At 45.6% G+C, this 27,463-nt stretch overlaps 1 protein-coding gene across 3 annotated transcripts in view; it reads left to right on the top strand.

Moving 5' to 3' along the window:
* LOC309518961 (multidrug resistance-associated protein 1-like) overlaps window positions 1–27,463 on the top strand; it is an 84,070-nt gene that overhangs the window by 3,713 nt on the left and 52,894 nt on the right. For all 3 annotated transcript variants that reach the window (XM_082199612.1, XM_082199611.1, XM_082199610.1), the window contains exons 2-5: window positions 18,325–18,501; window positions 19,495–19,620; window positions 20,734–20,871; window positions 23,276–23,401. In XM_082199612.1, coding sequence (XP_082055738.1) covers window positions 18,325–18,501; window positions 19,495–19,620; window positions 20,734–20,871; window positions 23,276–23,401 — 567 coding nt within the window. The remainder of the gene's footprint in view (window positions 1–18,324; window positions 18,502–19,494; window positions 19,621–20,733; window positions 20,872–23,275; window positions 23,402–27,463) is intronic.

The raw sequence follows: 27,463 nt of genomic DNA, 5'->3' as shown, positions 1-27,463 counted from the left end.
CTGATGTAAAGCTGGGTGTGTCAACCTGCCTGCTCCTTTCGATCAGCTTCTGATGCCTTTCCCCCAAGTGCACACATCCATTCTTTGAAAGAGATCAAGTTAGCTTTCGTCAACCTGGTTCCTTCCAGATGTTTTAGACTAAAAAGTTCAAATCATTGGGGAAGGCTGGGTTAAGTTACCAGAGTGGAGCCTTGTCCTGTGTGGCAGCACCCTGTTTATGAAACTCCCCCCTGGGACATGGCAGTAAATTGATTGCCTGATGTTTTATGGATCCATTAAAGCATCTGTTGGCAAAGATTCCTGCTTTTTCACGCCTCCAGAGGTTGGCTCGAATGTCTGTTTTTCCTCCCTTTGCTGTTTGTACTGTTCTTGTGTCAGACTTTTGTGGGTGTTTTATAATCTGATATTCTGCATGAGATTTAAATTAATTTGATGGAATATTTTTAATGGGAAATTTGGGATATAAAGGAGTTAAATACAACATTTTATAGCTTACCATTGGGGGCTACCATTTTTATGCTTAAGCAAGAACAAAAAAAGGATTCAGCTGTTAGTAAGATATTGGTGGGAAATTTGAGAGAGTGATTAAAATGGCCATCTCTGTCAGCCACTTTCCTTTTTTTTACCTTGTGTAAAAACTTCCTCCATGCTGAAATTTTAATAATGGTCATAAGCAGGGTGGATAAAAATCAATGATTTTTTAAAAATAAAAAATGGATTTTTTTATTTAAATCATTTTTTATTATTTAAATTGGATTTTCAAAATAAAATGTTTTTGGAGGAAAAAATATTTCTAAAGATAGCTTTCTGTTTAAGTTATATTATAGTCCAAAGGCTATTTATCAGGAATTAAGAATTTGTTTTAAGTTTTTCATGTGTGCTGAAACTCAGCTTAAGTTGGGTGTTGTTTTTTTTTAAAAAAGTTTAACCACATCAGTTAACAAACATGGATGCATATGCTATAATGTTATTGTTTGAGTTAAATAAATGGTTTAAATTGTTATTAAGGAAATGATTATTTTTCTCCTTCCAATAAGGTACAGCAGAAAAGTTGTCCAAATATAAACAGTTAACTTATTAAACCTCACAATAATTTCATAATGATCTGTCTATGCATTTCTAATAGTATAACCAAATCAGTAATTTTTGATATAACTGTAAAAACTACTCTGAAAATTTATTATTCCAAAAATGAAACCTTCATCTGGTTGTAAATATTAAGATTATACCAGCAGGAATGTCTTTCTGTAAAAAAAATGATTTAAATCAAGTCTTACTGACTAGTGATTTAAATCGTGATTTAAATCAATTTGATTTAAATCAGATCCACCCTGGTCATAAGGGAATTTGAGAATATGCCCAATACTGTGGGTTACTGCTTAGGTAACTGGTTTGTCTGTCCTCAGACTTGTGCAAGGGTGTATACAATGGGGTTCCTCTCCCTCATGCAAATATTATGATTTACCACTTGCTGTCTACCTACATCTGAAAATTGCACAGAAGACTCCATATATAAGTGATCTGTCGCTGTTGGCTGAATGAGCGTTCAGAGCACCATTTGCAACAAGAAAGGAGAGAGGCCTGACTTACTGGGATCACAGTGCCCCGTGTGTGTGTGTGTGTGTGTGTGTGTGTGTGTGTGTTCATGTGGGTGCGTCTCTGCCCTGAGGTGCTTGCAGTTGCTAAGCCAATAAATTGGTTCTTGCTTTCCTGACTGGGTAAAGAACCAGTGGCTTTGAAGTCTCACTTAGCTGCCCTTGTAAAGTCAGGATAAGTTGTAGCTTGCTATTTTGGCCGAAGGTTTGTGACTAATGAAGGACTTCTGAAGGTTGGAACGCCTTGATAACTGGACCCACCGGCTGGGAAATAGTTATTGCACAAGCCAAAGTTGCAGCGGAGACTTGTTGAAAGGGAGGTTCCCTGTGGAGACTCAGATTTTCCTAGAAGGCACTTCTTGTGTGTTCTGCTTTGCTTGCGAGGGCAGTGTTGGTATTACTGGAGGGAAGCATGCCTTAAATCAGATTCCAGTTGTGTGCAGCTAAACAAAATTGGTAAGGGGTGTTTGTGCAATGCTTTCTAGAATACTTCTGCTATGAGGCAGCTCTGTAAATTAAGCAGGTAAATAGATGTGGGGTAAACAAAATGTCACTTGGAGAAGGATCTGAAATATTTTCCTGGAAGCTTGAATTTGTTTTACAGTCGTACCTTGGTTGCAAAACGCCTTGGAACTTGTATGTTTTGGCTCCCGGATGATCAAAAACTGGAAGTGAGCGTTCTGGTTTTTGAACAATTTTCGGAAGCCGAGCATCTGGCGTGGCTTCCAATTGACTGCAGGAAGCCGCGCCTTGGTTTTCGAATGGTTCCGGGAGTCGAACGGACTCCCGGAACGGATTCTGTTCGAGAACCAAGGTATGACTGTATTCTGGATTCTTTCCTTTGATGTTTTAACATGTTGTAAACCGCTTTAGGATTTTTTCCTTTAAAATACAAAGCGTAATAGAAATGAAATAAATAAGAAAAAGAAATTTCATTGAGGGGGAAACAGTGCCTATACTTTCCATTGCAGCACCAGTAACCCAGGTATAAGTTGGCCTGGCGCCTGGGGAATTTATAACGCTGCTCCCCACTAGTAATTTGCTGTTTGCATTCCTGTACCTGCTTTGATTTTGGTGGGAATTTGTGGGTTCCTAGTTCCACTGTAGAGCTGCAGTATTATGCACTCTAGACTAGAAAATATAGGCCTACTTAATCCAGTTAGATGGGCATGGTGTGAAACAAGTTGTGTCATCTTCCTCAGCCTCACGGTCCGTGCTTTTTTTCTAAAAAAAATGTTTAGGGGTGCTCTCATTTTCCTAAAGGTAAAGGTAAAGGTACCCCTGCCCGAACGGGCCAGTCTTGACAGACTCTGGGGTTTGTGCGCCCATCTCACTCAAGAGGCCGGGGGCCAGCGCTGTCCGGAGACACTTCCGGGTCACGTGGCCAGCGTGACAAAGCTGCATCTGGCGAGCCAGCGCAGCACACGGAACGCCGTTTACCTTCCCGCTGGTAAGCGGTCCCTATTTATCTACTTGCACCCGGGGGTGCTTTCAAACTGCTAGGTTGGCAGGCGCTGGGACCGAGCAGCGGGAGCGCACCCCGCCGCGGGGATTCGAACCGCCGACCTTTCGATCGGCAAGCCCTAGGCGCTGAGGCTTTTACCCACAGCGCCACCCGCGTCCCACTCATTTTCCTACTCATATGGAAATACTGCCCCTCAATGAGGCCAAACATTCACAAAATGTTTAGGGGTATGTGTACCCCTGCGTCCCCCCAGAAGAAAGCACTGCTAAGGGTAACTATTAGCGTGCCAAGAGCCCAAAGTATTCATAGACAGAGGGGACTGCCTGCTGTTTACAAAATATGCACTTGCGTATCGAATTTGCTTTTGAATCGCGAATCCCCAGAGGCAGAGGATGCTGTTCATTGGGCAGCGCGGAAACGCACCTAAAGAATAAAATAAAGAAAAGCAAAGCAAAAGCACGCCGCCCCGAGTATTCACAGGGCACGCTCCCGAAACACAAGCGCGCTCTCGGTCTCCCTCTCTCCAACGCGCGCGAAGCCGGCTCTGCCCTCCTCTGCGTTCCACCTCGCGCAGGCGCGCTGGGCTCCCGCCGGGACTTATTTCACCCCGGCGAGCCCAAAAAGAAGTTGAGAGCAGCAGCAGCGGCCTCCCATATCCAACCCCGCCCTCGCCGTATCAAATAAGTTTCGGCTACGTAGCTGGAGGAGGGGGAGGCCTGCGCAGAAGGGACCCGAGGCGCCCTGTGCGCGCGCCGTAGCCCAAGCTTCCCTCACAGATATACGGTATATAGACCAGACTACACGGGCCACAAGATGAGGTCTGGCGGGCTGGATTTGGCCCGCGGGCCTTGTGTTTGACACCCGTGGCCTAGATGTTTCAAGAATGCAGTCATCAGAAGAAGCCTTTCAACACTGAGTTGGCTGTGGGCAGAAAGAAAGGGAGTTTATTGTTTGTTGAAGGTCATGCTAACTCCCTGCTAAGTTTCCTTTCTTACAGTTTTTAGCAAAAGTTTCCATCGGTGCAGTATGCAAAGTCCAGTGTGTCTAGTTTTCAATATGTGTGGATGTCCCTTTCCTTCTACTGTAGTAATTGAACATCATGCACTCTCTGTCTCGCTTCTGTTTTTGGCTTTTTTCCAGAGTTTGACAAGAAAGCCAAAACCTTTACCCAGTTCCATTTAAGTCCTGCCTTGGTGGCCTTAATTAAAGGAGCAATTACTGTTTTCTGATTCTGCTGTTTTGCCTGCTAACTTGTAGTCGTTCTAGTAATGATTCTAGTAATGGTTCTAGTAATGATTGAAAAAAGAATGGCTTTGTCCTGTTTCTCTTTAGGAATGGAGCTGTGAGGCTGATTGTAACAGCCTGAGTTCCCAGTGCAAACGGATAATTCACCTAAACAGGCTCAACTGAAACAAATTTGAGTTGCAAAAAACTCAAGCCCCTTAGTGCTCTTCCCTTCCTACCAGATTATCTCCCCACGTAGCATGGGTTGCCATCACAGTTTTGGAAATTATAGCTGAACTGCTGGGATTGGGAATAGGGCCAATGGTTAAATCAATAAACACCTCTTCTTTAATAATACTGAAAGTTAATATGCATATGGGGATATGTGCCAGGCATATAGGATTATTATAAGTTATGCAAGTATGTTGGAGGCTGAACAGTAGTTATGACTGCGATTTATTTATGGCGAGAAAGATGATTAATTGGAGCGAATGTGCCATATCTCTAGAACAGGGCAGTCCAACTTTTCATACCAAGTGGGCCACAAGAGTTATTCAACACAGAACTCTTGGGCCACACGCTTAATTAATTTCCCCATCATAAATTAAAAGGGTTCATAATACATTTAATATACACAATATATTTAAATATATGAATTTTTAAAAATATTAAACAGAATTAATACACAAACAGATAGTAAGGGGGGAGAGAAGTTATGCTGGCCACATAGCTGCGATAGCTAGGTTGGTTAGAGCGTGGTGCTGATAACACTGGGGTGGCAGGTTCGATCCCCATAAGGGAGAGCTACATATTCCTGCATTGCATAGGGGGTTGGACTAGATGCTCCTCAGGGTCCCTTCCAATTCTACAATTCTGTGATTCAGGCAATGGCTTTTTCCACCTGCCTTGCCCCACCCTCTAGCCCTAGGAGCCTGCAGAAGGGAACTGCTGCTGCAGGCATTATGTATATGTGTTGTTGATTTTTTGAAGACCTGAACAGTGTGGAAGATTATGAGTCATGAGGATGGGGAACGTGTTTGCATGAATTCAACAGTGCTTAGTTTACTTTTGGTTGCTGTTTGTTAAAGCTTTTAATGCTGCTTTATAGATTAAGAATGCTGTGAATCCTGTAATATGACTTTTATTGTAATTTTTTATTGTAATTATGCCATTCAGCTTTTTTTCGAGCTGTTTTGTAAATAGTGTCTTATAGATTGTAATCGTTTTACTGGTGATTTCTTAATTATTCTATATGGTTTATGTTGTATTTGATTTTATATTAGGTTATCGTTTATTGTTTGTAAGCCAGTTTGTGGTTCACGTGAACGAAAAGTGACATGGAAATAAAATCAATCAATCAATCAATCAATCAATCAGTGACACACACACACAAAATATAATTTTAAGGCTTTAAGATGTTTTTCTTTGAATGTTGCCAAGGGCCGCCCAAACAGACCTTGTGGGCTGGACCATCCATCTCCAGAGCTTTTGCTTTTGTTGAAACTGCCAAATTCCTGGAGAAAACATTTAACGGATCGGCTCCTATGTGTCTCTGCTAGAGAATATTTTTACTCCTCAAGGATACCCTCTTCGCTTCTCCCTGGTATTGTTATTTATATTTATGCTGCCCTTCCTTCGAGGAGATCATGTGGATGCATACGAAAACTCCTCTGCATTTTATCTTATTTGTACCCTGCTCAGGTAGGACTAAGAGACAAGAGATTGGTCCAAGGTCACCTGGTGTGTTTCATGGCTGAGTGGAGATTTGAACCGGGTTCTCCCTGGTTTTACTCTTAATACTCTAACCATTACCCCTTCTCTGGTAAGCCTTGCAAGCTTCAGTAGTTGAACAGGTTTCTCATATAGGCAGAGAGCCATGGTTGCATTTGAACCTCCTTTTCCCCAAAGTGTGAGCAGGAGGCACATATTGCTTGTGAGGCATCTGATCAGCCACTTTAGGACTGGGATGTAGGCCTTGGTTCAACCCAGAACAGCTCTTTTTGTGGATTTGTTTGTTGTTGTTTAGTCATTTATTCGTGTCCAACTCTTGGTGACCCCCTGGACCAGAGCACGCCAGGCACTCCTGTCTTCCACTGCCTCCCACAGTTTGGTCAAACTCATGCTGGTAGCTTCGAGAACACTGTCCAGCCATCTCGTCCTCTGTCGTCCCCTTCTCCTTGTGCCCCCCATCTTTCCCAACATCAGGGTCTTTTCCAGGGAGTTTTCTCTTCTCATGAGGTGGCCAAAGTATTGGAGCCTCAGCTTCAGGATCTGTCCTTCCAGTGAGCGCTCAGGGCTGATTTCCTTCAGAATGGATGTGTTTGATCTTCTTGCAGTCCATGGGACTCTCAAGAGTCTCCTCCAGCACCAGAATTGAAAAGCATCTATTCTTCGGCAATCAGCCTTCTTTATGGTCCAGCTCTCACTTCCATACATCACTGCTGGGAAAACCATGGCTTTAACTATACGGACTTTTGTTGGCAAGGTGATGTCTCTGCTTTTTTGTGGATTTAGCACCCTCTTTACAACTGTGCCACTATTCTCCTGTATTTTACCTTATATTCAGATAAGGTGCTGAACTTTTGTGTGCTTTTCTGCCTCCGCCCCACAAGGAGAGATCGGAAGCTTTTGCTTCCATTTTCAGTAAGCAGCAGTTTAGTGTTTTGTCTGAACCCTAAACTGTGGTTAATCTTAACTATGGTTTGTTGTTAGCTGGTTTCACTCAAACATACTAAAGAATTGCCACATTTGTCTGGGTTTGGATACAGTGGTAAACTTCAGTTAATTTAAAGATAGAAGCCAGTGTGGTGTAGTGATTAAGAGCAGTAGTCTCGTAATCTGGGGAACCGGGTTCGCGTCTCTGCTCCTCCACCTGCAGCTGCTGGGTGACCTTGGGCCAGTCACACTTCTCTGAAGTCTCTCAGCCTCACTCACCTCACAGAGTGGTTGTTGTGGGGGAGGAAGGGAAAGGAGAATGTTAGCCGCTTTGAGACTCCTTAAAGGGAGTGAAAGGTGGGATATCAAATCCAAACTCTTCTTCTTCTTCTTCGCTGATCTTCCCATGACTCCTTCTTCCATGCAGCAACAGACTTTCTACCCAACTCATCTTTTTGTTTGTTTCCATGGCTTAAAGGTAAAGGTACCCCTGCCCGAACGGGCCAGTCTTGACAGACTCTGGGGTTTGTGCGCCCATCTCACTCAAGAGGCCGGGGGCCAGCGCTGTCCGGAGACACTTCTGGGTCACGTGGCCAGCGTGACAAAGCTGCATCTGGCGAGCCAGCGCAGCACACGGAACGCCGTTTACCTTCCCGCTGGTAAGCGGTACCTATTTATCTACTTGCACCCTGGGGTGCTTTCGAACTGCTAGGTTGGCAGGCGCTGGGACCGAGCAGCGGGAGCGCACCCCGCCGCAGGGATTCGAACCGCCGACCTTTCGATCGGCAAGCCCTAGGCGCTGAGGCTTTAACCCACAGCGCCACCCGCGTCCCTTACATCCACACCAGGGTAGTGTGACTGGTGTGGTTGCACTGGGCGCCAAGCTGCTGGGGTTGCCACAGCAATGGTATCAGTGCTTTTTTCCGCAGATATTCATGACTCATGATTATGATGAATGCTGTGCAAGGAGAACTAAAGTTTGGAACTGTTACTGCACAGTACTTAAAAAATAATTATTATTATTACTGTGACATAAAAATGCTTGGGCTAACTCTCTTTAGGACAAGGCTGTTCTGCTTTTTGAAGTCGTGCAGGAAACATCTCTTCCTGCCACGAGAAACTGTGCATAGCAAAATTCTACCTTTTGCACCGCTGTTGGAAGGAAAACGTGGGCCTCTTACCTTGCTTGACATCCCTGAAAAAGAGACCGCTGTTTAAAGGGCTGCAGTTTGTTCCAGTAACCCACTGAAATAGAATGGGAAAGAAAATCTGTTTACTCTGCATTTGTGTGACCAACGCTGGAGCAATTTGTTTGAGGACTACCGCTTCTCTTTGGGCTTTAAATGCTGAGAGGGCGCCTTCGCTGCCTGCTGGTGGGCACTGTAGCCTTTTGACTCTGGCTAATCAATAGCACCGCTGTCAAAGCTGATCTGGACATTTCCCGTGTGTTTTTGGGCTGCTGATCTGGTGCTCTCCCCGTGAATGCCGTTTGCAGGAGGGGAAACGAGAGCGGTGGGGAAAAAGGCATTGTTTGAAAAGGCCAGTGCTTTTAATATGTGGCACTACACACAGTAGTGTGGCGCGGGGGGCGCTGTGGGTTAAACCACTGAGCCTAGGGCTTGCCGATCAGAAGGTCGGCGGTTCAAATCCCCGCAACAGGGTCAGCTCCTGTTGCTCGGTCCCCACTTCTGCCAACCTAGTAGTTCGAAAGCACGTCAAAGTGCAAGTAGATAATTAGGTACCGCTCTGGCAGGAAGGTAAATGGCGTTTCCGTGCACTGCTCTGGTTCGCCAGAAGAGGCCTAGTCATGCTGGCCACATGACCTGGAAGCTGTACGCCGGCTCCCTCGGCCAGTAAAGCGAGATGGGTGCCGCAACCCCAGAGTCGTCCGCGACTGGACCTAATGGTCAGGGGTCCCTTTACCCTTTACCTTTACACACAGTACCGTGGTATCTTGGGTTACAGACGCTTCAGGTTACAGACACTTCAGGTCACAGACTCCGCTAACCCAGAAATAGTACCTCAGGTTAAGAACTTTGCGTCAGGATGAGAACAGAAATCGCGCAGCAGCAGTATGGCGGCAGCGGGAGGCCCCATTAGCTAAAGTGGTGCTTCAGGTTAAGAACAGTTTCAGGTTAAGTACGGACCTCCGGAATGAATTAAGTTCTTAACCCGAGGTACCACTGTAGAGGCAACTCTGCTATAAGTTACATTTGAGTCAAGCTTATTGTCCGCATTCTTTCAACTTAGTTTTTGTTTTGTGGAGTCGTCCGTCCCCCCCATGCCTTTCATACACCCAGTAAATCTTGCCCTTACAACAAGCTGTTGTTTCATCAGTTGCTTGGCTTTTACAACTAGCTCACTATTGGGTTCACAACTCCAGTACACCATGACCCTTTCTCTAGGTATTTTCCATTTTTCCTTTCCCAAGAGGTGCCATAAATCAGGACACTTTGTAGAATTTCCGTTCTGCTCAGAAGAGAGGAACTGTGCTCACTTAATAAATGGTTTTCTACTTACCTGTACAGCCAATGTGTCAGTATCTTTATTACTGACACATCCATGAATTTCCTCTGAATCTTGTGCCTGTTGCTTTTATTTTATTGCCGGTATTATTTCCGCCTGTGGAACTCAATGCAGCATTTACAAGGGGCCCCAAGGGGTCTGTTGAGATACTGAGCCAAACTCAGTTGCTTAGCTTCAGCGTAGTGGCTGGATCATGTGCCTTCAGACTGCTTTTCACAATTTCTTTTACTTGTTTCTTCCAGTAAGCGAATTCCCTTGTGCTTCTGAATTGGGCAGGCTGATTTCAAATCTGTTTTATAATGTAACTGCAGGGCTTAATGATGCACGATGCAGATAACAGTGTGATTGCTCTTATTCTGAGATAAGTGAGTTGCTCTGTTAATATGTCCTAATAACCTTGCAGAAACAGATCTGGCCGGATCGGATCAGATAATAATGTTTGCCTACGTAGTTGATGGTTGCTGCAAAGTACATACATGCAGGCTTTCTGATAGTGACTTTTCTGTGTCCAGTGTCTGATATGCAAAAAAAAAAAAAAGTAGTTTACTAATTCGGGTTATAGTTGTCTTCAAAGGATTAAAATTCTAGAAATACCTGTTGCGGTCTCCATTGGTGCACACTTCTGTGGACGGGTGAACAGTAATATTAATTGGCTGTTAAGCGTTTTGAACTCAGAACCGGCAGCTTTGCTTTGTCCACCTTTTTGGCTTGGAATTTTCACCCGACATTGCTCATCTTTTTGAGCCTCTTTGTAGCAACTTGCTTGCTCTTTTCTATTTCCTTTAGTTAAAGCTGCAGATTGCCAGGATCTTTCAATTTGGTGCTAGGAACACAGCAAACTTCTGTGTGTAGTTAACCGGTGTAAAAGCAAAATAACAGTGGCAAAGGTTGTTTTGAGGTGCTGTTTGAGGTAAAATGCATGCAGCAGATGTTCATTGATTTGCAGAGATAGATTTTCCAGGCGTTTTCTTTGCAGAAGACCTAGTTGAATTGCCGGTGGCTGTAATTACCTGCAGGATTTTTTCAGGGAGGGGGAGGCAGTGTTTGCCATAGGGATGGCACACCCTGCCGTGAAGTAGCAGCATATTGCAGTAATTTCATTTTCGATGCATTGCATCTCATTGCACAGTTAAGTCATAGAAAATACCTGTGGAAGAAGTTGGTGGGGAGGTGTGTATGGTTTTCTCAAGGTGGTCAAAGTTTTTTGGATGTGCCCTCAGATGACCTTTAAGATGACTCTGTTCAGCTGAGGATTCTTCCTTGGGGAACCTTTCCGCAAGTCACCCACCTGTTACTTGTTGCTTTTGCTCCTCCCAAATATAACAGGGGTCAGAAGGGACCTGCTTTAAGAGCCGGTGTTTGTTTCGCTCCCGGGATCCATCCCAGGTTGTGGTATTCTAATAGTTCACAACGTCAGAGTTGGAGAGAAATATACAAGGCTCATCCCACTTGAATAATCTGCTTTGTATGCCAAATAAAAACATTAGTGCCTAGCAAAGCACTGGCACTAGCTAATTAAGGCCACGCTTGCACAAGCAGCAGATAAGGTGGCAAGTCTGTTTCTGGGCAGTTATCGCTTCAGGCAGCAAGTGGGAGTTTGTATGGCTGGATGTTTCCCTGTGAAGAAAATTCCCTTTATGTAGATAAGCAGCTTGTTGAGAAAGCTAGTCTAGAACTGTCCTCTCCATGATAATCTTATTTTTTCTCTCTGGGATTTTTCTTTTTAAATATATATTTCCCTTCCGCCTGAATTTTGGATGAAGGAACAATGTTGTGTGATTTCCCCTGCCATGAACCTCAGTCTGAAGCAGCAGAGCAGAGAAATGGGCTTCCCAGGTTGAGGAGCTCCATGTGCCCCTCACTTCCCGCTAGATCATGTACAGAAGCTGCCTTCTTGACTGTTGGTCTTGTCTACTCAATCCACTGGCGCTTGTCTTTGGCCGCAGGGGAAGTCCCTAACTCACTGAGGGTTTGAGGCCCATTGGGACCCCTCCCCTGGTTTAGCCGGCCAGTCAAAGCCGTTTCCTGGAACGTGGCTGCTGTTGCCTGCTGGCAGCTTTTGGGAGCCACAGGCGAGAGCCAAGTGCAGGGTGGGGACCAAAGATGGACAGACTACTCCAGAAGGAGCACAACGTGTCGTCCCCCCACCAGAGGTACTATCCCTCCCCTAACACCCCATAAACAAAATGTTCATGGACTGAGGCTCTAGTCTGCTCCAACTCTCATCAACCCAGCCAACATGCCCAATAGTCATGGACCATGGGTAGCCAATGTGCTCTCTAGATGTTGCTGCACTTCAGCTCCCATCAGCCCCAGCCAGCTTAGCCAATGGCCAGTGATGATGGGAGCTGCGGTCCAGCAACACCTTGTACTAGCCCTTGAAAGCTTCTGCCACCTGAAGACATCTGAAGGCAGCCCTGTTTAGGGAAGCTTTTAATGTTTAATAGACTATTGTATTTTAATATTCTGTTGGAAGCTGCTCAGAGTGGCTGGGGAAACCCAGCTAGATGGGCAGGGTATAAATAAATCATCATCATCATCATCATCATCATCATCATTATTCTGTTGCAACCAGACTGCTGCTGTTTTTGGGTGCCTTTCCAAGGGATGAATAAGCAGGTGTTGACCCTAAGCTCATCCTTTAAATGTGGTGTGAGTTACCGGATTATTGCAGGATTGACAGTGCGTGCAACTGCCCTGAAAGGCTGAAGTACTGATAATGCTAGCGGAAGTGGTGCGAAAGCTTCAGTATCTCTGGAGGGCACAGGAAAAGGCAAGGAAGGGCACCTGCCTCGTCTTCCTTACGTTAATTTTTAAAGTAAGATCTGGTGGGGGGGTGTATGTGCATCCTTTTGCAGGCTCAATAAGCTTCCCAGATTGAAAAGGCAGGTGCTCAAACGTCAGACATAGGCTGGGGTTGAAAGATGCCTTGCTATATTCAGCCCCTGGGAAGGTTATTTGAGGCTTCACTCAGCGCCGGGTTCACCCAGGGTCACCCACCACCAAATAAAATGTGAGTCATGCCTTCACCCCTCCTCTACTTTCCAGAGGCTCCTCTTAACATCTGCAGAGCTGTCAACAAAGGAGTGCAGATTCAGGTCATGCAAAAACGGCTTCCCGTCTCTTATCTTTCCGTTGCCCCATTGTGCAAATATAGTCCCTTGCATTTGCCCTGCATTTTCCTTCTTTTAGCTCTGAGCATTCCTGTCTTTAAAAATCTTCCCCCGCTTCCTCATTTAACAAAGTATTTGGTTTCCCCCTCCCGTCTTATATATACTTGCTGCAATCACGTAAGCTGGGGCGTGCTTATTCTGTGAGAAGGGAGCTCACATTCTGGGCTTAATCTCCCCGTGGATGAATTCTAAGCAGGTTGCTGAGTGACGGGGTCGGGTATAAACTTATTATTTTTAATGGGTTGTATCCTATCTTAGTCCTATGCAGTGGACCCAATGAACATGGCTAACTTAGGTCTGTTGACTTCAGTGAATCTGAGTTGAACTTGGCTGGACAAACTTGTTTTATTCTCTACTTGATCTCTGGAGTTTTTGTTCAGACCAGGATTTCCTTTTCCCAACAGGGCAAGGGGCAGGGGGAGCTTGATGGCAAGAGGGTGAAATTGGTACACAACAGAACCAACATTCTTAAAGCTAAGTGTTGATATGCTCTGTAACGTAAGCTCTGTGTTGCATCACAAATCCTGCAAGGAATGCTGTAGGCGTGGGTTAGCAATAGCCAAGAAGCCTTCGCTGCAAAAGACATGCGGTTAGGGGAGTGAAATTCTATACACGCTTTTAAGTCCTGTTGAACACGATAGGATTTATTTCAGTGTATGCGTTCTTGGGATCAGTTCTTGGGATCAGGCTGGAAGTGCAGTGCAGACTTAACAAAAGCCGCAAGGTACTCTGGAAGTGCTGGAAGTGCTGGAAGTGCTGGAAGTGCAGTGCAGACTTAACAAAAGCCGCAAGGTACTCTGAAAAGCAAAGCTGTCACCTCAAACCTGTGTGTTTGTATAGAGATTATGAAAGCTGCCAGGCTGTATGAGTCTCTGAAAAGGTGGAGATATCAGCCCTGATTTCCAAGAAGAATAAACTCTGTCCTCATTGCAGAGAGGTGATCCTTAAATGCCTTTTGCTAGATGTGCTACGAAACTATGAAATTGTTTTAGAGTTGTTGTGTGTGTTTTGTAACGGTGCTGAAATAGCACACTGTTATTTTGCGTCATTTATATACTCTTCTCAGGTTCCCCAAGAATTTGGAATTTCTAAACAGAGAACAGGAGAATAGGGGAGCTAGGTGGGCTGAAGTGATGGGAACTTGCAGAATATGTGCCTCTTCACCCAGGCTTTTCAGGGTGGCTGATTTTGTTTTGACCACCTAGAATTGATGAATTGCCACCACCTGTGCTGTCCTTTGGCCTGATTTTAATTTTAAATTTTTCAGACATTGTTTTCTTTGTGTTCAGCCCTGGGATTGCACACAATAAAAAAAATCAAATCAATATGAACAGCCATGAGTAAAGGACAAGGAGTTGCATTGGGCACTGAATCCCTTGCCTTGTGCCAGTACATCTCAGTCCCCATCTTGGGCACCAAATTCCATGCATGGGATGGGACAGGAGACCATTGTACACTGCAGACACAGACATCATGTCCAGAACCCTTATCTTTTTCCATTCGGGAAGGTTTCGTGTACCTTCTTTACCCTGGCTTATAGAAGCCTCGGAAGGTGTCTCCATGAAAAACAAGAGTGTGTGTTGTGAACTGCCCTTTGATCTTCGGATCAAATTTTGATCCAACTTCCCATTTCCTTTGGAAGGTACTTTCTCTATTCTCACCATCCTTCTGTTACGGTTGGCTTGCTGCTCAATTGGTTGGGAGCTTTTTAATCTTTTGTTTTTCCCATTAAAATAGCTTTCCCTTTGCCCACGCTCTGCTCATAATTAAAAATAGCCAGCAAATCTCTCTCACAGGATTTTGGAGGGGCTACCGGGAGAGCTAAGCTAATCTCGTTAGGGCATTTCTGGCATTGCTGTGAAGTAATCGGATGCTGTGTCATTGCAAGCGCCAAAAACTCAGTGGGTGCGATCTGGAAGGCGCTTTTTTTGCTGGGCGTCCTCCCCTTGCTGAAATCAGGCTGGTGCTGTGAAATTCCTTGCAGCCTCTTGCAATGCTGGAAGGACCCCCAGCATAGAATTTGATAGGCTTCATAGAGAGCAGAGCTGCTTACAGGTGAAATCTTGCAGGGTAGGAAGCAACTGTATTATTACAAGGTTGCTGAACTGAGTTGGCTAGAACCTTGATAATATCCGTTACTGCCAATTTGATTAGCACTCTGGCACGGCTTCTAGGTGTGCTTTTGAAGACACCAGTGTAGGTTTGAAGATGGCTTGCCAATCAGAAGGTCGGCGGTTCGAATCCCCGCAACGGGGTGAGTTCCCGTTGCTCTGTCCCAGCTCCTGCCAACCTAGCAGTTCGAAAGCCATTGCAAGTAGATGAATAGGTACCACTGCGGTGGGAAGGCAAACAGCATTTTTGTGTTCTTGTGCTTCCATCACGGTGTCCCGTTGCGCCAGAAGTGGTTTAGTCCTGCTGGCCACATGACCTGAGAAGCTGTCTGTGGACAAACACCAGCTCCCTCAGCCTGAAAGCGAGATCAGCGCTCAACCCTATAGTTGCCTTTGACTGGACTTAACCATCCAGGGGTCCTTTACCTTTTTTTTTTTTTTTTTTTGAAGATGCAGGGTGATTTTCCCCATGGAACGCACCAACACCAACACTACCCTTCTCCAACTTTGTGACCTCAGCATGTGTTGAGATTACAATTCCCTGAAACCCTGACCGTTTATTGGCTAGGGAAAATGAGTATTGGGCCCAAACATCTGAAGGGAACAGGTTAGGGAAGTCTAAGCTTTGGCATCCAGGTACACACATCCATAAGAACATAATAAGTGTCTGCTGTATCAGGCCAAGGGCCCATCCGTTTCCACATCTGGGTAGTCATCGTGGCTACACAGATGCTTATGGACCTGGACACAAGATCACGCTTCCCTTCCTGTGGATTCCATCAAGGGGTATTCAGAAGCGTATCGTTTCCAGGTTTGGGGGCAGAGCATCGCCATCATAGCTGCTCCTCATGTTTGTCCAGTGCTCTTTTACAAGTCATCCAAATTGGGGGCTATCACTGCCTCCTGCGTGTGAGCGCTCCATAGTTTATGCACTGCCTAAAGAAATATTTTCTTTTATCCATCTCAGATCACCCAGCGTTCAGCTTCATTGCATGCCCACGAGTTCTAGCGCTATGAGAGAGGAGGAAGGACACTTCCTTTCCGTCTGCTACTGTTCTGTGCCACGTACTATTTAATCCACCTCTATTGCATCTCCTCTCATTCACATCTGCAACCATTCCTCGTAGGGGAGCCGCTCCATCCCCTGTTGCCCTTCTCCGAACCTTTCCCAACTCTTACAAATATCCCCTTTGAGGCGAGGCAACCAGGGAAATGCTGTGAATTGCCATTTGCCCGAATGGCTGCGACACGTCAGAATCGCTCTGTCGATTACCTAGTAAGAAAGCTTTGCAAAACTCAGTGTTGCGTTCTTTTCTTTTTTGGAGAACGGCTGTAGATCTACAACAGAGCACCTGCTTTGCATGCAGAACTGCACAGGTTTGTTTCCTGGCAACCCTACGTAGGGCTGGGAGAGATTGCTGCCTGAAACCCTGGCGAGATGCTGCCAGTCAGTGTTGACTGTACTGAGCTAGATGGGCCAGTAAGCCCACTTGTGTTGTTGATTGTTGTTGCTGTTTTTAAGCGACAAAATAACTCACTTTTATTAGTGGAGCAGTGAACTTTTAGGTCAGTGTGTGGAGACTTGACTTGCACATGACTGGAAGAGCATAATGTTTCTGAGTTGGCATGAACCAGACAGACAGGAAAACCACCAAGCAAATGGCTTGCCACAAGCACCGTCTCAACAATACAGCAGGTGACCCTGTTGCACCCAGTTTGTCTGGCCTCAGGCTAATGAGACAGAGGAACAGGAAGCGAGCAGAGGAGCCTCCCTTAAAAGTTTTATTACCCAAAGACCGTGTCTGGTCTCAGTAACTTCGCCTTGATGCTCCTTGCCTGTTACGCCAGAAACACGAGAGTTAAAAAGTGGCTTTCAGAAACGGAAAACAAATCTCGCTTCCAAATTCTTCCTCTGTTTCCCCGAGCAGCAGTGATAGCATCAGTCCTGAGTAAAGTTGCAGCATCTCAGTAAAATCTAATCTCTAGATTATCTCTTGTTATTTGTTGACAAGAGTATTGCAGGCAATACAAAGCAGCAAACAGTGTAAGTAGATAAGCATTGGTACAGATGTATCAGTAAACAGTAAGCAATATAAATTTGTGCTGGAGGAGACTCTTGAGAGTCCCATGGACTGCAAGAAGATCAAACGCATCCATTCTGAAGGAAATCAGCCCTGAGTGCTCACTGGAAGGACAGATCTTGAAGCTGAGGCTCCAATACTTTGGCCACCTCATGAGAAGAGAAGACTCCCTGGAAAAGACCCTGATGCTGGGAAAGATGGAGGGCACAAGAAGAAGGGGATGACGGAGGACAAGATAGTTGGACAGTGTTCTCAAAGCTACAAACATGAGTCTGACCAAGCTGCGGGAGGCAGTGGAGGACAGAGGTGCCTGGCGTGCTCTGGTCCATGGGGTCACGAAGAGTCGGACACGACTAAACAACAACAATATAAATTTGTCAATCGGTAGAAGCAAAAGCTGTAGCAGGCAAAACTAGCACTGTGTGACAGTAACAGTGAAGGTATAAGCGGCACATGAAATGCAGATATAGTTTCAAGCATAAATAGAGCCAGAGCAAGCATAAACAGAACAACAGAAGAACAGTAAACACCTCCCCAGAAACACACTGCCACCCACTTGCAAGGAAATGTAGTCCCATGTCTCCAGCAAAGGCCCAGGCAAGGAAGGAAGAACCCCCTCCAATTGAAATAGAAAGGTGATTGAAAAGAAACATAGGAAGCTGGCTTGTAAGAGCTCATTTAGCTTCTCTCTACACTGACAGGCAATAGCTCTCTGGGGTTTCAGACAGGGAGGAAGCATGCCAATGCTAACTTAATTACATAAATATATCTGCTAACAAGGAGATTCGCCTTCTCCTGACAGCATCTTTTTTTACCTTTATCACCTACAAGGAAGCTATTCAGTGGGCGCAGCTCTCTCGCTTCCTCGCATTTCCATGCTGGAAAGAAAATCTTCACTGCTTTTTGGGCTTCCTCTTTGCCCTTCAGTCGTTAAAGGCATACGTACCCCACCAAGTAACATTGCTTATCAGCAGGACCCAATCCTCAATGTATTTACTTTCATTGAGCTTTCAACGTCACCACAAGAGAATAATGCTACTGATTTGTATTACTGTTGTTTATTTGGCGGCGATTGATCGATCGATTCATAAAACTTTTGTCCAAATGGCATTCCTGAGATAGCTCAGTCGGTAGAGCATGAGACTCTTAATCTCTTGGTCGTGAGTTCGAATCCCACATTGGGCAAAAGATTCCAGCATTGCAGGGGGTTGGACCAGATGACCCCATACGGTCCCTTCCAAGTCTATGATTCTATCCTGCCTTTTGATTTGAAGGCCCTCCAGGTGGCCTGCAAGAAGCGCGAACAGAGGGAACTGTCTTATGCAGAGGCAAACCACAGGCCCATGTAGCTTAGTATTGCCTGCACCGACTGGCAGCAGCTCTCCAGGGTTTCAGGCAGGGAACATTCACAGCCCCACCTGGAGATGCTGAGGATTAAACCCAGGGCCTCCTGCAAACTCTACAGTGTGCTAACCCGTTCCCTTCTTTTCTCAGGACTGGAATTTAACATGGTACGCCGAGAACCCAGACTTCACCAAGTGCTTTCAGAAAACCGTCCTCACCTGGATCCCTTGCATTTACCTCTGGGCTTGCTTCCCAATCTACTTCGTGTACCTCCAGCGCCATGACAGGGGATACATCCAAATGTCACATCTCAACAAAGCCAAAACAGTAAGTGGTGCATACATGCTCCGATGAAAATAAGGACGTCCCATTCCATAATGATAATTTTACTATTTAGACTCCACACATCTTACTGGGTTGCCTGGGTAGTGTCCAGCATATATAAAAACATAATAAAACATTAAACATTTTAAAACTTCCCTATACAGGAATGTTTTCAGACGGCTTGGGGGGGGGCTGTGTCGGATAACTTCCTACCCTCCAACATTTCTCCAATGAAAATAGGGACATCCTAAGGAAAAGCAGGATCAAATCAAAAACTGGGATGGCTTCTCTTAAGCCCCTGGAAAATAGGGACACTTGGAGGGTCTGCATGATATATATGAAAGCTAAAGTCTTCAGAATCAATTGTTCCACCAGCCCAGTCCATTTGCGCGCGCACACAAAGCAGCTCCATATAAGATAAGACCTTGTTTCTATATGCCACGACAGCTGCAAGAATTATGTTAGCACAAAATTGGAAATTAGAAGTAATACCTAACATAAGTGAGTGGCAGGTTAAAATGATAAATTATGCTGAGCTTGATAGAATATCAGGAAGATTAAGGGACCAAGATGAACAGAAATTTCATGATAATTGGAAGAAATATTTAATGTATATGGAATCTAAATCTCAGGTGACACTGGCGGGGTTGAAATAACTCTTAACAGCGGGAAAGGCCTATGTAAAAGAGTTAAAAAGTACGCGACTATATAATTTATTCGATACTTACCAAAGGAGTGGAGGGAAGTCCAAGGCTCAGTTGAGATTAACTCAGTTATATATTTTACTTATGATTTGTGAAGTGGATATAATTTGTATAAGGTATGTGGTGGATTTTTTGTTTATGTTTTTCCTGTATATATGTGCAAATATGAATAAAAAAATAATGGAAAAAAGCAGTGCCATATAAAATGCTGCTAAGAGAGCCTCTTCTCCTAATTCTGTGTTTCATGAGGACTATTTATCTGAAAACGATCTTTTCCCCCTTCCTGTTTCAGGCCTTGGGCCTCTTATTGTGGATAGTCTGCTGGGCAGACCTTTTCTACTCTTTCTGGGAAAGAAGTCACAACATTTTCCGAGCTCCTGTTTTTTTAGTCAGCCCTACGATTTTGGGCATAACAATGGTGAGTGAAAATGATGTTTTATTCTACTGCAGCTTCATTTTAGCAGCAGAACTTGTTTTGTTTGTAACCAAGGACAATGAGGAACAGCTCAAACGAGCCGTTTCCACCTATAGGACACCTCGTTATGCTTGTGTCCTGATTGTAAATCCAGGCAGTAGCTTGGTCCTGCCTTGGTGCAGCCTTACCAAATCGGATTCCTGCACAACTCCTGATTAGAGAACCAAGGAGGAATGGCTTCAAAAGTTAATGGACTATGTGGAAATGGTAAAATCTAATGGACTACAGCAGAAATGGTGAAATCTACAGTGATAAAAGAGACCAACTGTTTATGGAAGAGTGGAGACCCTTTTCGGACTATTTGAAATACTGTTATAGTCAAATGAAAACATGGGCAGGGTTCAAATCACGAGCACAGAATGAAAACAATGATAAGTGAAATAGAAGATAATTATATTAGATTAAAGTATGTCATATAAAGCAGTAGGTATAAGGTGGAAATAAAAACATCACAGGAGTAAGGGTGGGAAGTCAAAATTTTAAGAAAAACATATGTTGAAATATAAGTAAATTTTTAAAACCTGTGAAAATCAATAAAAATTATGTCTAAAAACAAAAACAAAGTACAGTTGTACCTTGGAAGTCAAATGGAATCCATTCCGGAAGTCCATTTGACTTCCAAAACATTCAGAAACCAAAGCGGGTTTCTGACTGGCTGCAGGAAGCTCCTCCAGCCAATCGGAAGACGTGGAAGCCACGTCGGATGTTCGGCTTCCAAAAATAGTTTGCAAACCAGAACAGTCAGTTCCGGGTTTGCGGCGTCCGGGAGCCAAAACGTCCGGGAACTAAGCTGTTCGAAAACCAAGGTACAACTGTAGATCAATAAATATCATAAAGTTGGGAGGTACCCTGAGAATCATCTAGTCCAGTCCCCTGCAATGCAAGAATATATGGCTGTCCCATATGGGGATCGAACCTGCAACCTTGACATTATCAGCCCCATGCTCTAACCTACTGAGCTGTGTCCAAGGGGAGGATTTGTGGCCTTGTTCTTGTTTTGCTTTGCATCATCGTTCTGATGGAACAGTGATATCCTGCCTTTTGATTTCTCCACAGCTGCTTGCCACATTTTTGATACAGTACGAGAGGATGAAAGGAGCCCAGTCTTCAGGAGTCATGTTGCTCTTCTGGCTTATTGCGCTCCTGTGCGCCACCGTAACTTTTAGATCCAAAATTATGCACGCCTCAAGTACGGTAAGCAGCCTCCGCTAAGCACAGATGAGTCTTTGGAATCGTGAAGGGAATCGGTTGCTTGTTTAATGATTTAACTCGGGATTCTTCTTGGCAATCTCTGTGCAGCCACACAAGTGAGTTAATGACCCATTAAACCTCATTCCGAAGCGTTAAAGGGCACTAAAGTGAGCTCGCTTTCCTTTTCCCCTTTTTGTTTGAAACTCAAATCAAAGCCTGGATGAGCTTGTCAAGGGACTATCAAAACAGCCCTGCAGCCTCCTTGGAAGTGCAGTTCAGAGATACACCCCCCCCCCCCGCACGGACCAAAACTGTGGGCAGCGGCTGTTGAAAGAGCTGGGGAAATGTCTTGTTCTTTCCCCTGATCATTATGTAGAGAATTTTCTGCGTTTTTATTTTTTTAAGATGTGTTAACTACCGTATTTTTCGCTCTATAGGATGCACTTTTTCCCCTTCAAAAATGAAGGGGAAATGTGTGTGCGTCCTATGGAGCGAAGAAGCCATAGCCCCGTGACCCTCTCCCGGCTGGAGAGGTGGCGCGCGGCTATGGCAGGAGCCTCTTTAGCCGCACACCACTTCTCCAGTTGGGAGAGGGTCGCGGGGGGCTTCTTTAGCTAAACAAGCCCCCCGCGACCCTCTCCCGGCTGGAGAGGTGACGCGCAACTATGGCAGGAGCCTCTTTAGCCGCGCACCATCTCTCCAGCCGGGAGAGAGCGCGCGCAGCTAAAGAGGCTCCTGCTGTAGTCGCGCGTCACCTCTCCAGCTGGGAGAGGGTCGCGGGGGGCCTGCTTTAGCCGCGCACACGCTCTCCCGGCTGGAGAGGTGGTGCGCGGCTAAAGAGACTTCTGCCATAGTTGCGCGTCACCTCTCCAGCCGGGAGAGGGTCGCGGGGGGCTGCTTTAGCCGCGCGCTCTCCCAGCTGGAGAGGTGACGTGCGACTATGGCAGAAGTCTCTTTAGCTGCGCACCACCTCTCCAGCCGGGAGAGCACGCGCGCGGCTAAACAAGCCCCCCGGGACCCTCTCCCAGCTGGAGAGGTGACGCGCGACTATGGCAGAAGTCTCTTTAGCCGCGCACCACCTCTCCAGCCTGGGGAGCGCGCGGGGGGCTATGGCAGGAGCCTCTATAGCCGCGCGCCTTTGCGCTGCTCCCTGACCTGCTCTTTGGGGCTGGTGGTGGGCTTCCCCCCGCCAGCCCCAAAGAGCAGGTTGAAAGGAGCCTGAAGCCTGGAGAGCGAGAGTGGTCAGTGCACACCGACCCCCCCTCTCGCTCTCCAGGCTTCCAAGGGAGCCGCCTGAAGGCGTCTGAACGCACCTTAAACGGCACCTTGTTTTAGAGGGGGAAAACAAGAGGGGGGAAATTCTCCCCCTCTCTGCACAGCGCCTCCTGCCGCTTCGCTGAAGGGGCGCTGGGCAGAGAGGGAGAGATTTTTTTTTTCTTGTTCTCCCCCTTCTAAAACAAGGTGCGTCCTATTGTCCGGTGCGTCCTATAGAGCGAAAAATATGGTAGTGTGTGCATGCGCGTGCACATTCTAGCATGCTGTAAAGCGCAAACACTTCCATTTGCTACAGCTTTTTTACATTATTATTATTGTTATTGTTATTATGATGATTTCTATACCACCCATCATAAGCTCTCAGGGCGGTTCACAAAATAAAATGCAGGATAAAAACAAGTAAATAATGAAAAACAAAACAAGCCTTGAGGAAATGGTTCGTTCTCAGGTGTGTGCAGAGCTGCCTCTGAACATGGCGAGTCTATAGATCAGGGGTCAGCAAACTTTTTCAGCAGGGGGCCGGTCCACTGTCCTTCAGACCTTGTAGGGGGCCAGACTATATTTTGAAAAAGGGAAGAAAAAATGAATGAATTCCTGTGCCCCACAAATAATCCAGAGATGCATTTTAAATAAAAGCACACGTTCTACGCATGTAAAAACATCAGGCAGGCCCCACAAATAACCCAGAGATGCATTTTAAATAAAAGGACACATTCCACTCATGTCAAAACACGCTGATTCCCAGACCGTCTGCGGGCCAGATTTAGAAGGCGATTGGGCCGGATCCAGCCCCTGGGCCTTAGTTTGCCTACCCGTGCTGTAGATTGTCATGGAATAATAGCCATTGGAATCCCCTTATCTTCCTCCTCATTGGACTTCTCTAACCCCCTTCAAAACCTTCTAAAACTGTGGCAGTCAGCACATTTTACGGCGTACCATATTCCATAAATTAGTTACACCCTGTGTGAAGACGCCCTTCTTTATCTCTGCCCTGAATCTCCTGCTGATCAATTTTGTCTGATGCGCCCAAGTATTGATGAGAGAGTTTTCTCCATCTCCTTTCTCTACGACGCACGTTATTTTGCTGGTTTCTGTCAGTCCGCTAACTGCAGCATTCAATGTCTTCTTCTAGGGTTCCGAAGTCGATGTTTTTCGTTATATTACATTCTACATCTATTTCACTTTGGTGCTAATCCAGCTGATACTATCCTGTTTCCCTGAGAGGCCGCCTTTGTTTTCGGAAACAGTTCATGACCCTGTAAGTGATTTTGCCTTGGGAGGTGCCTCTCTGAGGGACGCCTGGGAATTTGCTTAAGTAGATTGCTTCTAATAATTTTGTGAGTGATTGATTTTCAATTTTATACATTTCAGTAATTTTATACTCATTTTAGCATTTGAAAACTTGTCTTCCTTCCCCTTTTTTCTGCGGTTCCTTAAATGTATTTTTTAATACATTCTGCATATCCAAATTAACTTAATTTGCTCATTTATTCATCCGCTTTAAATATATACTCCTCTAAAACTGCAGGTTATTACAGTAATCCTGTCAATGTTCTTACCTGTTTGCTTCTAATGATTTTGTTTGACCATGTTATATGCAAACAAAATCTTAAAATAAGAATTCTGGAACTCTCTTCTTAGAGTTTCCAGAAAGAAGCAAGTTTATTGGCCGAATTGTTGTTGGTGGTTTTGTTTCTTAAAGGTCATTTTCTTCCTATTTTTCTGGTCCTATAAATACTGCAGCGTGGAAACTTGTGTGTCTGTGTATCCTAAACTGTTGTTCAAAAATCTCTGCAAAGAGGCTCACGAACCGGGAAGCGGTCATTTCTGGTATCTCGTTTGTGCACAGGCCTTCTCTCTGTTTCGTGGGATTAGCACCATTTCCCCGGCTTGACAGTTGTGATTTAGCTCTTAATTAGGTCCAGAGTTGCAAGTTCTTATTTTTAGACGGTGATGTACCTTGTGGACTTAAATGGCCTCTGGTGGTTTATGTATTTGCTTAGCCAGACCATGATACTGATTTTAGTGAACAGGTGAGCTGGTTTGGGAGTTTGAGCTGGGGCTGAGCAGCGGGATAAAACTGGAAAAAACTGGTTGAAATCAGTGTCCCTAACTTAGTCACATTTCAGCAGGTATATAATCGTACCTTGGTTTTCGAACAGCTTAGTTCTCGAACGTTTTGGCTCCTGAACGCCGCAAACCTGGAAGTGACCGTTCCAGTTTGCAAACTATTTTTGGAAGCCAAACGTCCGACGGGGCTTCCACTGCTTCTGATTGGCTGCAGGAGCTTTCTGCAGCCTATCAGAAGCCACACTTTGGTTTGCGGACATTTTGGAAGTTGAATGGACTTCCGGAACGGATCCTGTTCGACTTCCAAGGTATGACTGGACTTTGAATAAAAGTTACTTGCATAAGTATCTGGTTTATACCAAGTCAGGCCCATTGGTCCATCTAGCTCAGAATTCTCTACACTGACTGGCAGCAGCAGCTGCAGCAGCAGCTCTTCAGGGTTTCAGGAAGGAATTATGTACCAGCCCAACAGGAGATGCCATTGAGGGTTGAAGCTGGGATCTTCAGCATGCAAAACAGATGCTCTGGCTCTGAGCTGCAGCCAGCAGGGGCATTCAGACACACACGAGAACAAACTTTTGGCTTGCATACGCTTCTCCTTCCTTTCACACAGTGGCTCAGTTGAGACGATAATTCTTCTTCCCGCTGCATGCTGGTTTCAGCTCACTGTCACTGGGTAGCTCAATTGGTTAGAGCATGGTGCTCATAACGTCAAGGTTGGAAGTTCAATCCCCATACGGGACAGCTGCATATTCTTGCATTGCAGGAGGTTGGACTACAACTCCCATCATCCCTGAGCTCTGGCCTTGATAGCTAGGGGTGATGGGAGTTGTAGTTCAACAACATCTGGGGACCCACAGGTTGAGAAAGGCTGGAGTAGAGGATCCTTGAGGTCCCTTCCAACTCTACAATTCTATGGTTCTATGATCCTGGCTTTTATTAAGCCAGAGTTCCCTGTTACATTTGAAAAAGGGGAACTGTGGATTAATGTCAATAGGTTAACAAATTAGGAGAAATAAGCCGGGATACCCTGGAATGATTGCCCAACCCAGCCACTGATCGATGACTTCCTGGTTCGGTAGCAATTTCTACTTTCCCAGTTCTTTCAATTAGTAAACTGTGAAACCAGGTTTGAGAAGTTGCTAATCTCGGAGTGCCAAGAAAGAACAGAATATGTGAACCCAAGATTCCTTTGGTTTTATTTTTGTTATGCCCAACCACCACTTGATGTAGTGCTTGAAGAACCCCTGTAATGGGTGCGAATTCTTACAGTAGTCTTGTCCCTGTAGCACTGCTGGCTGATTGCATGTTGCGGTAGAACACTCTTCCGAAATGGAAACGATGGCAAACGATACTCTTAATAGGTAAACAAAACAAGTTAGCAGTTATTCTGGTTAAAAACTGGATAGGACGTCTAGGTTAGAAATGTTCTCCAGAAGGAAAGGCCTGTGTTCAAATCTTACCCACTCTAGGGACTTGCTTTCAGTTCCCTGTTTGTGAGTAGAGAGCTACCTCATCCGAGGGGTTGCAAACCTGAAGAGATTATGGTACTTGCTGCTGCTGCCCATTTAGAGTTACATTGTTTAAGTAATATATCTTAATGAAGACTCTAATGAATGGTAATGTAATCCAAGGCAGAATTTGCTTGGAACCTGAACTCGGGTCTTTTTGGTTACAGCGACTGTTTTGCTGTGAATTGATTCATTTCGGGGGGGGGGGCGCATTTCTTCCTAATAAGAATGCAATCAGTCAGAAAGAGCAGTCAAAGCCCTTCATCGTGTTTGACCTGTTGCCACTGACTTCTGCCAACATAAATATTTGTCTTCAGCCTATTCTCTGCCTCTTTTGATCTCTGGGGCAGATAAAATCTTGCTCTCTGGCTCTTGCAAGTAGCTTAGTTTTGATAGATAGCAAAATGCTGGTGGGGCTGGCGAGCAGTCGGCCCAGACTCCCCTTCCCGTTGTGCTTGTTCATCCTTTCCCCAGATCCAGAACGGAGAATCTCACTGCCTTTAAGCCATATTCATCAATGGCCACTGGCTGTTCTGGTAGTTCAGAGGGGTTTCCATGCAGATCTGCTTTCTATTATTTTTGGGAGTTGTCCGTATGGTGTTCTTCCATGGAAAACTTGAGCACACGAAGGAATGCGATAATGCAGGAGGTGCTTGGCTGCTTCTATACTTCACAACAACGCTCTCGGTAACCAAGCAGTGGTTGTGCCAGCTGTGCCAAAGCTAGGAGAGGAATCGGGGAGATCCTTACGCCGCCCCCTTGGCATTCCTTTGGAAATAATAATCATGGTCGGGTGGGTGGTAGCGGCCGCTTTTTCTCCTTGCTTTTAAATCAAAGCATAACTTGTGCCTGGTTTCATCCGCCTGAGATGATACATAAGAGCATATTGGCTTTTGTTTTTTTAGCTGCTGCTTTCCGCCTTCACCAGAGGGTGGGGACCACCACCATGCCTCGATGTGTTGTTTTTGACCTCACAAGCCCTGCCATATGTAAACAGGCTTCCAGACACAGATGATTAATAGGGCAGTTGGGGCTCCAGCGGCTGTTTGATAAGTTAGGGACACTCTGGACTGTTCAGCGGAAAGCAAGCACAGAGGGTGCCTTGTCTCCGGCCCGGAGAAATAACTTTATAATGTGTTGTGTTGCTGGGCCAGGAGCAGTGAGTTCTCGCTCGGCTTGGCTCTTTGTGCCCAAAGCAGTCCTCTTCCTTTTCCTGGACCCAGCCGAATTCCTGCAGGTGGTGGTGGTGATAAGAACGGGCCAAGTGAGGTAGTCGTGAAGCCAAGAGGCCGAGGCAGGTTCATGGTGGCTGGGATTGGGGTGTTGGTGGAAGCTGTCTGGCAGCAAAAGCCAGCCAGGGCTAGAGAGCAGCAGGTTGGCAAAAGCTGGCATATAAGTACAGTGGTACCTCGGGATGTGAATGGGATCTGTTCCAGAGCCCCATTCGCATCCAGAAGCAAACGTAACTAGCGATGGCATGTCTGCACACACACGCGTCGCTTTTCGCCGCTTCTGCATGACGCCATTTTGAGCGTCTGCGTGAGTGGCGAAACCCGGAAGTAACACGCTCCGTTACTTCTGGGTTGCCGCGGAGCGCAACTCGAACATGCTCAACATGAAGCATATTCAACCCGAGGTATGACTGAAGACAGCAGTAGAAAAAATACAGTCACGGAACCGAGAAATTGCACTAAACAAATGAAATACCGTGAAAATCCCTGAAATGAGAAGTAATCGAC

Source organism: Podarcis vaucheri (assembly GCF_965113315.1).
Source record: "Podarcis vaucheri genome assembly, chromosome: 14".
NCBI lineage: Eukaryota > Metazoa > Chordata > Lepidosauria > Squamata > Lacertidae > Podarcis > Podarcis vaucheri.
This window is presented reverse-complemented; position numbering and strand designations above follow the sequence as displayed.